The 15,004-nt window shown below is 46.7% G+C and overlaps 1 protein-coding gene across 3 annotated transcripts in view; it reads right to left on the reverse strand.

Annotated features, from left to right (window-relative positions):
- IARS1 (isoleucyl-tRNA synthetase 1) overlaps positions 1–15,004 on the reverse strand; it is a 68,146-nt gene that overhangs the window by 23,855 nt on the left and 29,287 nt on the right. For all 3 annotated transcript variants that reach the window (XR_006820774.1, XM_046022629.1, XM_046022630.1), the window contains exons 11-20: positions 12,078–12,200; positions 11,246–11,337; positions 10,491–10,589; positions 8,712–8,838; positions 7,492–7,565; positions 6,937–7,131; positions 5,264–5,350; positions 3,369–3,452; positions 1,771–1,915; positions 362–482 (exon numbers count right to left, since the gene is read on the reverse strand). Coding sequence is in view for 2 of the 3 variants with exons in the window: in XM_046022629.1 (XP_045878585.1) it covers positions 362–482; positions 1,771–1,915; positions 3,369–3,452; positions 5,264–5,350; positions 6,937–7,131; positions 7,492–7,565; positions 8,712–8,838; positions 10,491–10,589; positions 11,246–11,337; positions 12,078–12,200 (1,147 nt within the window). In the remaining variant the exon portion in view is untranslated. The remainder of the gene's footprint in view (positions 1–361; positions 483–1,770; positions 1,916–3,368; positions 3,453–5,263; positions 5,351–6,936; positions 7,132–7,491; positions 7,566–8,711; positions 8,839–10,490; positions 10,590–11,245; positions 11,338–12,077; positions 12,201–15,004) is intronic.

Genomic DNA, 15,004 nt, shown 5'->3' on the forward strand with positions numbered 1-15,004 from the left:
TACTCTCTGCACACAATCTCTGTCTGAGCCTTGTAACACCACCACCAGAACTTTTCAGAGAAAGAAACCGAGGCCTGAGGACTTTGGGCAGCGCCCACCAGAGGGAAGAGGTGGTGGAGGTGGGTTTGAACCGTGGAAGGCCGCGTGGTGTCTGTGGCCGGTGGGGTGAGGCTGAGCTGACCCCCAGGCCTCTGAGCAGCATGATTCTACAGGTCTTAACAAAATCACATTTGAGGGGTTAAAAGAAATAAGGATTTATCTAGCATTCTGTATCTTCCAAAATGTTTATAAAACACCCTCTGTGTTTCTAAAAAAACACAGTTAAGTCAGAAAAAGAACTCTTATTTCCATTTCCATTTACCTGCCATTTCAGTCTCGAAGAACCCAACTAGCGACTGCATGAAGGACAGGATCCACCGGTCTGTGATGTTGGCACTTTCTTTAACTGTGTTCTCGTTGTAGAGGAATTCCATTTCTTCCTCCTGGGAAGTGACAAGTACTAAAACATTCAGCATGCTTAGGGAAAATTACTGTACAGAAACAAACTCTTTAAACCACTTAAACTGTGGGGCGCCTTGGTGGCTTAGTCATTAAGCACCTGCCTTCAGCTAAGGTCATGATTCTAGGGTCCTGGGATCAAGCCCCACACTGGGCTCCCGGCTCAGCAAGGAGCCTACTTCTTCCCTTCCCACTCACCATGCTTGTGTTCCCTCTCTCGCTGTATCTCTCTCTGTCAACTAAATAAAATCTAAAAACAAACAAACAAAAAAACCACTTAAACTGAAAGTGGCCTACAATAGCAATCCACAAAACTCCAGACCAACTGGCAATTTAAATTACTGATTCTCAGCAGTATTTTCCAAATAAGCTCTAAACATGGGATATAAAGTACTCAGTTAATGAATTCTATTTTTGACTACTCTGTTTAGGAAAAAATTATTCCTTTGTACCAAAAATGATTATGAGTTAAGAAATATTCCAAACTCTTATAAGTGTAGGATTTAGTTACTTCAAACCCAATGAAGGAAAGCTAGTAGAGCTGGCTAGGGCTGGACGATTGTCTACAGACTGAACATGAGCATTAGGAACTAACATCTCTGCTTAAACTGTCCATTTTAACCAGCATGCTCTGTCCCACTCCTCTTCCCTTTGCAAAACCATCCTTGCGCTGAAGGTCCACTCCACCTGTCCCCTCTCATGCAGCAGCAACACCAGGCTGGCGGGGCAGCGGCTGTGCTGACTCTGGCCCTGATCTGAGAGTCCTATGGCAGAGCCGGCATCTGCCAGCCAAGCCCAGGTGGGCCCCGCGGTGCTCCAGAGTCCCACCGCAGTAGAGGCCTGGGGAGAGCGCCTGCCCTTTTCGGCACACAGGGAGAAGCCCACATGGAAGATGAGCCAGAGGTGGCAGCAGGCGAACAGCCAGTCTGCCCGAGTGCGGCACTCACAGCTCAGGCCTCCAGCCCATTTCCAGAAAGCATCGATGTTGTATGATTAGTCCCTGGGAGTGGCGGGCTCTTCACCCCCACTGCCGTCAGCCTTGGTTCCATGAGGGAAGGGCAACAGGCGAGTGGACGCACCTCCCAGGCAGCTCTTCTGCAGGGGAGGCCCCAGTGTCTCCTGAGGCCAGCGGAGCCCGCCCAGCACCTTCACCAACCGCCACCAGGCCATGGCCCCGAGTCCCACCCACAGGGGCTGCAGGCAGCACCACCCGCGCTCCGCGCTCCGGAGCAGACCCAACTCAACCCAGCCTGCCGGGGCCCCACGCCACACCTTCTGCAGCCTCAGGACGTTCTGGATGAAGAAGCGGTAGGCGTTGTACCAAGGGAGCAGCACATCCTTCAAGACATCACGCACACCCTCCTCCTTAAATCGAAGGTTTTCTGCTCTCACCACAGGGGAGTTGATCAGATACAGTCTGGGTGAGGAGGAACATTACACGGAAAAGGAATACAAATTAACACAAGTATTCTTACTAGACATGTTGACACTGCGAACAGCATGTTATACAAATGGCAAGAATTAAGAGAGATACAAAAGACCTAAGAATACTCTTCTTAGGTCAATTTAAAACTGGCAAAGCTCTTTGTGCAAGAGACCTAGCAAATAACAAAGGGAGACAAAACCCCAGACCAAAATACGGCACTTGACCAACCTCGAAGCACGCCCCATGCCAGTGTTGGTGTGGGCCTCGGGCAGCAGGGCCTCCGCCCGGACACCCTGCACAGGCACTGGAGGTCGCGAAAGGATCAGCCGCAAGTGCTCTGCCAGCATGCAGGGGTTCCCAGAGTGTTGTGAGCGGCTCTCCTAGAGCGAGTTGAGCAGGTGGTAGCAATGGCTCCCTGGTCCTCAGTCGGAGGGCACTCATGGCTAATCCCCTGGGCTCGTTAAGGCCCTGTTGTTTGCCTTAAGATTATTCTCCCATGTTCTGCTGTCATTCCGAAAGCGGACCTTGTGGTCTACCCTGCAGCTGCATTTTCTATAATTATGACTGACACATCCTGTACATGAGACATGTCTCATCTTTGCGCAAAAATGCTGTGGTAATCACTTATGAAACAGATTATAAGAGTATGTGCTTAATAAAGAACTTTGTCACTTGTGTCAATCGGCCTGGTGTCCCTCGCGTGTTCTTCGCATTCCCTTTCCCCCGGGACTCTCCCTCTTTTTCCCCTTGCTGTTTGTCGTGCGGGCACGACACCAGAGGAAGAGTCCAGGGACGTCACTAAACATGCTCAGGACAGTCCCCATGGCAGAGAATGACCTGGCTTGGTTGTCAGCAGTGCTGAGGGGCAGGCTAACCACTAACTGGGTGGGAGGACTCCCGTTAACTGTTCCTAGGCAGCTGAGAATGTGCTTGGGCTCAGCCCCTGGGTGTGGTCTCCGTGGCCGCAGCAGGAGGATGCGGGATGTGACCACTGTGGCTCCTTTCCACCCCGACACTTAATGGGCATAACAAGGACCAACATTTCAAGCAGTGGTTCACATTTCTCTCAAAGCTCTTCAGTATGCATTTTCATTTGCTCTAGCATAAATAATCCTAGACGGCTCTTCCGAGCTGTAAGCACAGAAACGAAATAAATGGCCAACTAGATGAAGAGCCAGGCGAGGGAGTGAGGCAGAAACCCCAGCGGCCAGCCTGGGGGCAACACAGGTCCCAGTCCTCATACCTCTTGTCCCTGAGAAATGCTCTTATTCCTGGGAAACCGCCTTGAGGGTTTGAAGCCAACACCACACCAATTTAATTGTCCCCGTAACAGAGATAAAGTTTGAAATAGCTAATTATGAACAATCAAAGGAACATGATTAACAGAACAAGCGAAGCTTACGTAAAAAGGACATTATGCACAGGGCAGAGCACTGGCTTGTACCTGAGGGCGTCGGCGCCATATTTATGGATGATTGAAAGTGGATCTGGATAATTCTTTTTTCGTTTGCTCATTTTTTGACCATCACTTGAAAAACAAAAAGGAGACGCCAATTAAGTTAAGTCACCATCACAGCTTATCTTTACAACAGTGACAGGTTACCTGCAAAATGGGAGACAGAAATGCAAGCTAGATAAGCACACAAGTGGCTATTAACACCCAAGAGCTTCTTTCTGAATTCTGCAGTGAAGTCAGTGGAGAAGCTAAGAACACAGGCTCAGCATTTATTCCAGAGAAATGGAAACCTGTATTGATGCAAAAACCTGTAGCGGAAGCTCCCAGCTCTATTCACAGTCAGCGGCCACTGGAAACAACCCCATGTCCTTCCCCAGGTAAGGGGCGCAGCAGTGGTCACCTGCACCACGTGGCACTGCTCAGCCATCGGGAGGAAGGGACTCGGGGCACACCCGTCCTGGGCGATCTCCAGGATCCCACTGAGGGCAAAAGCCCGTCTCTAAGGTCATAAGTGGTGTGATTCCATTCATGTTACGTACTTGAAATGACAGAGTTTACAGAAATGGGGAGCCGATGAGTGGTTGTCGGGCTGGGGCTGAGCATGGAAGGATGGGGGGAATTACAAAAGGACAACAGAGGGGTCCTGGGTTGTTGAAAGAGCCCAGCACCTTGACTGTGCTGGTGGACAAGGACCTACAGGTGTGGTGTGTATGTGTGTGCGGCTGCGCACAGTGGCACACAAGTATGCATAAAGCTCAGAGTCTGAGGAGGACGGGAGCCGTCTCAGCAGCCGGCTGCGGTGGTGTTCGGGGAAAACTGGGCAAGCACATAAGGGCTCTCTGCTACTGTTTCACAACTGCATGCAAATCTACAATTCAACAAAATTTTCAATTAAAACAAACAAACAAGCAGACTGTCGAGCCAGCCTCCTTGGGTATAAAACGTGAAGTTACCATCATTTGCTGTGTGACTTTGAGCAAGTTGCTTACTTTTTTTATACCTCAAATTCCTCAAATGTCAAACTGAGATAAGGAAAGGACTCATCTTGGGGTGCCTGGGTGGTTCAGTGAGTTAAGTGTCTGCCTTTAGTTCAGGTCATGATCCTAGGGTCCTGAGATCGAGCCCCTATCTCCCTGAGCAGGGAGCCTGCTTCTCCCTCTCCCTCTGCCTGCTGCTCCCCCTGCTCATGTTCTTTCTCTTAAATAAATAAAATCTTAAAAAAAAAAAAAAAAAAAGGAAAGTACCCATCTCAAACAGTTCTGGGGCTTGGATGAGAGAAGACATATAATGTTCACAACATGGTAATCAGGGGCCTTCCTCCCTCAGACAGGATATGAGGCAGGGCATCTGCATAAATGTTTTTTCCTAGTTTTATTGATTTGTGTTTTTTCTGTTATAACTATAGGCAACAGAAAAAAAAAAAAAAGATTCCCTATGATCCTGGAAACTCCAGAACCCTCAGCTTCCTCGTGTTAAACAGTGGTTAACAACAATCTTCATTAAAGGGCCGGGCGCACATGAAGCCAGTGCTACAGGCACACGCACCTGATCCAATCCCCCACGACAGATGCTGTTCCGTCGCCAGCAGCATCACAGGACACATGCCTCCCCCGCCCCCAGCTCCCCACCCTGCCCTTCTCCCTGGGGTAGAGGGAATGTGCAGACGCACACTGGAGACGAGAAGTGAGCAGGATGGGTGGGACGGAAAGGAAGAGCAGTGAGAAGTGTTAAGAGCAGAAGGAAGGAGGAGAGCAGGAACAAAGCTGGGGTGACCCTAAGTTCCTGTATTCACAAAGAATGGCTACGTCCACCTGGACTATGGCTGCCAGAGCAAAGGGGGGCCAGGGACCGGGACTAGCCACAACACAAGGATGTGCACCTGCCTTGCCAGGACGAGCCCGTTCACAATCACGTTCCTGAAAGGCGGCTGTCCAAAAAGAGCCGTGGCCAGCACCAGCAGGGTGTAAAACCTGGAAAAAAGCCAAGAAGAAAACAGCTCAGCAACAATAGGAAAGGAATCTAAGCACAGGGGAAGAAAAATCTGTGCTCATTTATTGGACTGAATTTCTACTGTAGGTAAGTTACACTTCTTCTTTTTTTTTTTTTTTGGTAAGTTACACTTCTTAAAAATCACTCACAGCAAAGGTTCTTAATCCAGTAACACATCAGAATCATTTGGGGTGTGCTAAAAAAATCTCAAAGGACCAACCGCAAAACCCATCAGTTTAGAAAACATAAAATGAGATTTATAGCTAATAAAGGCCTGGACTGAGTACTGACCCCCAGCCGCTGAGGACAGTACTGTTGACCTCCTCGGGGGAGACAGCTGGCAGCCACAAGGCAGAAGGGTGACGTGCTGGCCTTCCTATCAGGACCTCCAGACATGCCAGGCTACAAATCCACAGATGTGTGTGGCCTTAGCACAGGGTCACATGGGACAGTCTGGTGACAAAAGACGCAGACATTCTCAGCCAGAAGCCAGAAGCCAGCGACTGTAGGAGCACAGACGATGTCTTTGCTCTGCCGGCTGTCACACAGGCTGTTGAGCTGCTGGCTGGCTTGTTCCTAAACTCTACCCCTCCCTGCAGCCACCCCAGTAAGTGAGGCTCCGGTGCCATCTCCAGGCCGACTCTGCACTCCCAGAACATGACAGGACATGGACTGATATCCCTCCTCTGTAGGCAGGTCAGGAGGACTTGGTTGCTAGGACAGGCAGCCCAAGTCTGAAGGAAGGGGGAGGGAGGCGGCGAGCGCCTACGGACCCACGTGAGGGCTGTTAGATGCTGACAGACATCACCAGGCTGCAAACGACTTACTGGCAAGGCGTCTTCCCTGAGAAGGGTATTGGACCTGTGCCTAAAGAAAAATGGATTGGATGCTGAAAAGAGCACCTTCTGGAACATTAAGGTTGGAATTCAATCAACTTGTATCTACTGCAAAAGTGTCAAAGCAGACAATGACACCTATTTTCCTTCACCACTTCTGCAACATCACCACTAGTCAAAGGAGAATCAAGGAGAAGGTACTGTGCCTCCTCTACTTCAGAAGATGATGGCATTGCTTTTAACAGGCACCAGATAAAACCAACGCCGAAATCCTCCCCACCGTGGTTTGTCTTTTCCCCCCAGTCTGGATTTTTAGAATGTTAATTTTATAAGAGTAGCCTTAACATCAGAGCACATTCCCAATCAACCCTTAAATCTGTAGCACCCAAGCCATTATCTTGTGTGTACTCATTAAACATTTGAGTAAATGATTTAAAACGAACAAGCTGAGAACATATATTGTTTTGTGTCACTTAATCTTCAAGCATAAGAAATCTCTCTACTCCAAAATGTCTATGAAATACTTTAAAATCACAGCTTTACTGTAGTAAAAGATCCCAACTCAAAAGATATTTTACTAGTATACTTGGTGGTGAGGGGGCAGAGGGCAGGAGCAGAGCCTGTCTCCTTTGATACAACCTCTCCAGCACCCAGCTGATAAACGCTAGGTGCTCAGTAAAATACCTGTGAAATCAAATCAGATCAGTAAAATGACCGAAACAAGAACATACCATCCTCTGGTCTGGTCAATGCCTTCAGCAATGAAGTCTGCAGGAAATGCATCATCAAACTCCCTCTTGTTTTCAAATGGATAATGAACTTGAGCGTAGGGCATGCTGCCGCTCTCGAACCAACAGTCAAACACTTCAGAGATGCGACGCAACACGCCCTTCCCACAGCGGGAAGGGATGGTCAGATGGTCAATGCTAAGAAACAAGCCAAGCCACGTCTATTAATTTCAACCACGAAAGGACTTGCAGTTTAATTGCCAAAAGGAAACACAACACCCTGATAAGTTTTCATACTCATTTGCAAGCAGAAATACTGGCAGTTATCACAGGCCTTTAGAGGCACCGGGAGGGCGCAATACGGCGCTTTATACCAAAGTCGTCCACATCCAAATCAGAGATAGAGACCACCTTTCCTCAACATGACCTGAGTCATCAATAAGGTAATTCAGTAAGCCAGTATTTGATTTCTACATGCAGCTCCGTAATCTGCTTCAGAGGCCGTGGTGATGCTCTCTGAATGACAGAGTGAAACCAAATCAAACGTTCAGAAACTACCTCTCTCTGTGAAGATCAGAGATCTTTGCCCCCGACAGCTCTTCAAGTTCTGCCATCGATCCAACGCATACTACCTGTCAAAGCAAGTTAACAAGCAAGAGAACCTCAGAGCAAAAATCACACAGCTTTAATTTGCACAGCATTCACAGTGAGTTTTAGAAACCTCTGTTCTTCAGGATAGCTGTCACTAATGTGGCTTACACTCAGGAAAGGCTGTGTCACTGAAGAAGTGAGTGGGCTCCACTACTCTGCCACCTACCACTGTCTCAGGAGTCACTAGGCGGAGAGGACCTAACAGCATCACCTCAACATGCCCCTGCTGAGGGCTTCCTAGGTCCAGATCTCTGCCCAGTTTAACCAGTGTAAGTGAAATGCCTAGACTGTGACTGAGGCATCTCAGTTTCTTCCTGACAATTGAATTTGACTCCTTGAGCAGGAATCTTTCTAAGTCGAAGTTAGAACTAAATTACTGTGCATGGACCAGACCAAACCAACGAGATCACAAGATGTCACGCAGGATTACGTCCAGGCAAGGAGGCTGCCTTCAGCTCAGCTGGGGCCCTAACAGGGTCCCACACAGTGGGGTGGCCCCAGCAGGAGCTGCTGTGGTTCTCGCCCGGGTGTCTGCTACCTAGGGACCACCACCTCCTCAGCCCTTCCAGTTCAGTCCTGGGAGGCCTGCTGAATTGTTTTTCTTCTGTTGCTCACCCCTTTTCTCTCATTGTGAGTAAATGATGATTAGGCCTGAGAGTCCAGACCTACACCAAGTCATGGCATGTGAAATCCCCCCTCATGGCGGTTAAAAGGGAAGGCTTAAAAAATATTACTAAAGCACTGCCAACCTTGAATTTATAAAACCAGGTGATTGTGTGTGTAAATACGTATATGGGTCTATGGATGTACCCCTGTGGCGGCATCGGTCCAGCACGTGGGGGTACAACCATAGATCCATACACGTATTTACACACACATGTGGATTCCTAAGAAAAATACAAATTGCCTTCTTTACTTTTACAGAGGGAGATTTAAAAAATTGTATTTAATAAAAGTGCAGTAAAAATAAATTTTAAAAACCTCCCAAATTCTTATCTATATGATTCTAGGAAGGAATAAAGAACAGACGAAGTAAGAAAGGGGCAAAGGAAAAAGAAACTACATCCAGAAGTACAAATGAAGTGCTTCAGCAAAAATCGACATGAGAACACAAGGCCCTGTCTTACCTCCTCAAAGTCATCGCTGACCCACAGGGGGATAGGGGTACCCCAGTATCTGTTTCTGGAGATCGCCCAGTCACGGGCCTCTTTCAGCCAATTTCCAAATCGCTTTTCTCGCACAAACTCTGGGACCCTGCAATAAACAGGTCAGAGAGCCAACGCCTGAGAACATCAGTAAGCAAATCTGTAAATCAGATCTGCATAAATCTTTGCATATGCTCCGTGGACCTGCTGCCCTAGAGATGCTGCACTCACTCCTAGGACGACGTCCTCTGTGTGGACAGCACAGGACACTCAGGGTGCTGCACCTATCGTGAATTCACCCCGGAGACGCTCTTTACCAGGAACCCCACAGCGCACGTGCTTCCCTGCACTGCCCCCAGCTGGGGATGGCCGCAGCCTTTGACGAGTCACCGTGACGCCAGCCACCCGGGCCTCACTCTGACCTAGTCTTTGGGGCGTCCACACAATACCGCTGTTACGGACACTCATTAGCATGGACTCCCAGCACCCACACAACAGGCTGGGCTATGGATGGCTGGTTGGGAGCCGCCTCCTGAGGCTCACGGGGGGGTCTCCTGCCGTTGCACTGTAAGCTCCGGCAATGAGGTAATTCCTTAGAATGCAGCTTCTCACCTAACCGCCTCAGCCCGCGCCATCCCTCTACCACGATAACCTTCACCCTGCAGCCTCCCCTCCTCTCCTCTCCCCACCAAGCTTCAAGTGCTTGGGATTGACTAATCCCAAGCTTAGTCAATCCCATAGCTCCTTATACTCTGAAGTCCAGCTCGGCAGGAAATCTTCCTAGGTAGCAGGCTGGTTAGGGCCCCCGGGGCCCCACAGACCCTGTTCTCTCAAGCACCCCAGTTGTGCCCAGTATTACAAAGGTCGGTTTATAGGCCTGCACCCTCATGAGGCCACAGCCTAACAGTCCATACCCAGCACTTCACACAATAGGGCAACTGAAGAGCTTCCTAGGAATAAAAATAAAAAACTGCTTTTTTTTTTTTTTTTTTTGAGAAATCAGGGTCCATTTGCTAGAAAGTACAAAAAGCTTGTTCATGGGGCACCTGTGGGGCTCAGCTGGTTGAGTGTCAGCTCAGGTCATGATGTCAGGCTGTGACAGTAAGCCATGCTCCGTGTGGAGTCTCCTTAAGATTCTTTCTCTCCTCCCTCCCCCCACCCCGCTTGTGTGTGCACGTGCCCTCGCTCTCTCTCTCTCTCAAAGCTATAGTTCATAGTAGTTCATCATCCTTTCCTTTTACTGCCCTGAGATTCTCCCCATTCTTCCAAAATGAAATGCAGTTTTGAAGTCAGGTTGGATTCTTGTGGAAGAAAGAAACAGTGATCCCCCTTAGAACTCTCGGGGAAAAACAGTCTTCCATAACATGCAAATTCAGCCCAACTTTATTCAGCCCTACAGGCTGCAGTAACACCTCCTTGCGGGTCACACACTAGCTGAGAGCAAGGCTTCTACCCCACCAGTGTGCATCGGCATGGTCTACGAACTCAGCACGCATCAAAAGCAGGAAGCACATATAGCTTCTGTAGGTAGATTCAGAAATAAACATTTATCCTGAAAATGACTATTATTTAAGGCTAACAGAAAGGCAAAATGCTCCCTCCGTTTGCCTTACCTTAGGAAGGATGCTACTTCTTTTAACATTATTTAATCTGTGGTCCTGAAAACACAGACTAAAAGAGAGCTATCAGAATTATTATGATCTGGGAGAAGTGTGAGCACATGATACAGGACCCTGTGAGGACACTCGGCCCCCTGCTCACCAGTAACACAGGTCGTTGTTCCGCAGGAGCTGGTCCACCATGTGCTCCACCCGCACGAACCAGCTGGGCACGGCTTTGTAAATCAGGGGAGTATCTGACCTGGGGAAGCAAAAATGCAGCATGCGGCTGGTCAGACTGAGGTATCCAGGCACTCGCAGTGAGAGCAACTTTTAGTTTCTTACTGACATCACCCCCATCTACTTGGCCTTCTGCTAAAACTCCCTTTTTTTTTAAATTGTTTTACAAACATTAATGCCTCTGTCCTTGGACCTGATCATCTCCCTCCACAACACCAAGAAGGTAAAAGCTTTAAAGAACAAGAAAAAAAATATGGTTCTGCTGGTGTGTGACAGCTGTCTAAGAAACGACAGCAGCTTCAGCAAAGAGGCGATGTGGGAACAGACTTGATGGCACCGAACACTCCAACTCCGCGCACATCGTCACAGCACGATCCTGTTTTCAACTTGTGTCACCTTCTATCTCTCCCCAAGTCCCACTGGGGAATTTCAGAGATATGCCTCATTCTAAAGAAATGTGGCCCTGACACAAAACATCTGTGCATGTCGACATTTCCCAAACAAGTGCGGAGGAAAAGAGGAACTATACAAGAGGAATGGAATTCAAGAGGGCAGTTTCCCCACACTAACCGTAAAGCTTACAAATGAGAAGGGGACCGCAGACTGTGGAATGGGCACACACACTACATGGCCCCCCCAGGCTAGAAGCTCGAGCTGGAAGTCTTCACTTTTTCTCACCTCCAGCAGAAGGGGTAACTGTGAGTGAAGGTGCTGGAGACAAGAAGTCGGCCTTTCTCCTTCAGAGTCCTGATGATGTTTTTGTCAGCATCCTGTTTAAAAAATAAAAATCTGGCCACTAAAATATCCTGCAATACTTGGTAACACCTGAGAATTACGTGTATCACTGCAATCTGGTATTTTAATATCTCTACCGTGAATAATAGGCAAAAATAACACATGTAAGGGTGCCTGGATGGCTCAATCATTAAGCGGCTGCCTTCAGCTCGGGTCATGATCTCAGGGTTCTGATACCGAGCCCCGCATCAGGCTCCCTGTTTGGAGGGAAGCCTGCTTCTCCCTCTGCCCACTCCCCCTGCTTGTATTCCCTCTCTCACTGTCTCTCTGTCAAATAAAATTAAAAAAACAAAAAAACAAAAAAAACCCAAAAAACCAACCACATGTATTGTAAAATATACTCCGTCCACAACTGAGGCACAGTCTAACTTCAGGTATCTTACTGAGCACTTCCAGACCATGGGAGGTAGTGAAGTCTTCCCCCAGCGACGACGGCCCTGAAGCCTCAGCACTGCTTCAGGAGTTACCAGTCAGTGCCCAGTTCCAAGGACTCTTGCCTGTGAAACTAGCATGCTTCCTCTGAAGATACTAGACCCTTAGAATGTGGCTGCTAATATCTATCTTTTTCTGGTTTTATGTGCTGAAACCAAACCAAACCAAACCAAACCAACTTCCTGGAAAAAAAAATCCAGATACAGAAGCTATTTAATAAAAAGCTGCTTGAAGAAAGAAGTGTGATGAAACCCACACCTTTCTCTGTCACAGAGACACAGACCTTCACATACTGTCCCGTGAAATCTGTCACTTCTGCCGTGAAACAGCCTGAAGCATCCACAGGGCAAACGGGAGGAGAGTCTTTCTGAATGATGTTGAAGTCCATACAGACCCGATAGTCGTCCTGGGGACAAGGGGAACGAAACAGGGTGAGTGTGTACCAGACAGGAGTGTGGGAGGTGACAGATTTACAAGAGAACGCTTCAGTATTCTGACACCTAAGTGCAATGGACTTTAATTATCTTCTCAGCTGACGTTAATTCAGGACCATTTAGAGAATCCCGGAGCCTTGTAGCTGGACAGGGATTACATCATCTTCCCAGCCGTTACTGCACAGGCCCCTATATACAGCAGGGTCTCCACTAAGGAAGGAGGAAGATGACACACATGTATCCCTCGTGAACACAGACGCAAAAATACCCAACAAACTCCACTTGACAGTACAGTAAAAGAATCATTCACCACGATCAAGTGGGAATCACTCTGGGGATGCAAGGATGGTTCAGTATCCACAAATCAATCAACGTGCCACATCACATTAACAAAATGAAGGGTAAAAACTCTATGATCCTCTCAATAGATGCAGAAAAAGTATTGGACAAAATTCAACACCCACTTGTGAAAAAAACTCAACAAAGTGCGTTCAGTGGGAACATACCTCAACATAATAGAAGCCATATATGAAAAACCATAGCTAACACCACATTAAATGGTGAAAAAAACTGACAGCTTTTCCTCTATAGTCAGGAACAAGACAAGTCCACTCTCACTACTTTTAGTCAACATAGTACCAGAAGTTCTAGCCAGAGCAGTCAGACAACAAAAACAAATGAGACATCCATACTGGTACGGAAAAAGCTGGGCTGCCACTTGGCCGATGACATGATGACTACATATAGAAAACTCTATAAACACTCCACCAAAAAACTATTAGAATAAATGAAATCAGTAAAATCAGATTATGTAGGATGCAAATCTGCTGTGTTTCTATACACTAATAATGGGTAGCAGAAAAGAGAAATTAAGGAAACAATCCCATTTACAATTGCACCAAAAGTAACAAAATACCTAAAAATAAACTTAACCAAGGAGGTAAAGACCTGTACTCTGAGAACTGTAAAATACTGATAAAAGAAACTGAAGATGACAAAGAAATGGAAAGACATTCCATGCTCATGGACTGAAAGAATGAAATTCTTAAAATGTCTGTACTACCTAAAACAATGGACAGAGTTCATGCAATCCCTATCAAAAAGCCAACAGCACTTTTCATAGAACTAGAACAAATAATACTACAATTTGCTTGAACCACAAGAGATTCCGAATGCCCAAGGCACTCTTCAGAACAGAGCTGGAGGTATCACAATCCTAGATTTCAAGGTATCCTACAAAGTTGCAGCAGTCAAGACAGCATGGAACTGCCGCAAAAAGACACAGAACAACGGAACAGAATAGAGAGCCCAGAACTAAACCCACGCTTATCTGGTCAGTTAATCTACTACAAAGCAGGAAAGAATATACAATGGGGAAAAGACAGTCTCTTTAATAAACAATGTTGGAAAAACTGGACAGCTCCTTGCAAAAGAATTAAACTGGACCTCTATCTTACACCACACACAAAAATAAAGTCAGAATGGATGAAAGACCTAAATGGGAGACCTGAAACCACAAAACTCCTAAAAGAAAACAGAGAGAGTAATCTCTTGAACGGTGGCCACAGCAACATAGGTATGGCTATGACTCCCCAGGGAGGGGATTCAAAATTAAAAATAAACTACAGGGAGAACACCACAATAAAAAGCCTCTGCACAGCGAAGGAAACCATCAACAAAATAGAAGGCAACCTACTGAATGGAGGGAGATATCTGCAAATGACCTATCTGATAAAGGGTAAATATCCAAAATACATAAAGAACTTATACAATTCAACACCAAAAAGCAAATGGTCCTGCTAAAACATGGGCAGAGGACCTGAAGAGACATTTTTTCAAAGAAATAGCGATGCTGACCAAGACATAAAAATATACCCAACATCACTCATCAGGGAAACACAAATCTAAATCACAATGAGGTATCACCTCACACCTGTCAGGTAGGCTAGAATAAAAAAATACAAGAAACAAAAAGTGCTGGCGAAGATGTGGAGAAAAAGGGATCGCTGTGCACTGTCAGTGGGAATGTAAATTGGTGCAATCTCTCTAGAAACAGTATGGAGATTCCTCAAAAAATTAAAAATAGAAGCATCATATGGTCAGCAAATCCAGGCCTGGCTAGTTACCTGAAGAAAATGAAAACACTAATTCAAAAATACATATGCATCCCCATGTTTACTGCAGCATTATTTACAAGAGCCATGATATGGAAGCCACCCACGTGTCCAGGAGATGAGAGGACAGAGAAGATGTGATGTCTACCATAGAGTACCACTCAGCCATTAAAGAACGAGATCTTACCATTCCTGACAACACAGATGGAACCAGAGGGTATTATGCTAAGTGCAATAAATCAGACAAAGACAAATAACATATGATTTCATTCTTATGTGGCACCTAAAAAAACAAAACACCCAAGTATACCTAGTTTATGACAAATACATTTTAATGGGAAAACCTAAACCACAATGTAAAACCAAGACGTTTTCTTTTTATGATTTATTATCAGTGTAGAAATCATATAGTTGACCCGAAAATTATTATGAATAACTAAAACTGGACTAGTTCTTGAAACCCAGTGAACAGTGTTATGGAGACTGCTTCCATCATACTGAGTACCGACCAGGTATTGGGTGGCACCAAGGAAGCATTCACTTTATCGGGTACAACAGCGGCATGGTGGCAATGTTAAAAATGAAAGGCCCTATCAGTCACAGTTGTGTAGGGAAGTATCTGCAGATGAAGAACATGAAGTTGAGGATTTGTTTCAAAACCC

This window comes from Meles meles, chromosome 11 (genome assembly GCF_922984935.1).
Source record: "Meles meles chromosome 11, mMelMel3.1 paternal haplotype, whole genome shotgun sequence".
Classification (NCBI taxonomy): domain Eukaryota; kingdom Metazoa; phylum Chordata; class Mammalia; order Carnivora; family Mustelidae; genus Meles; species Meles meles.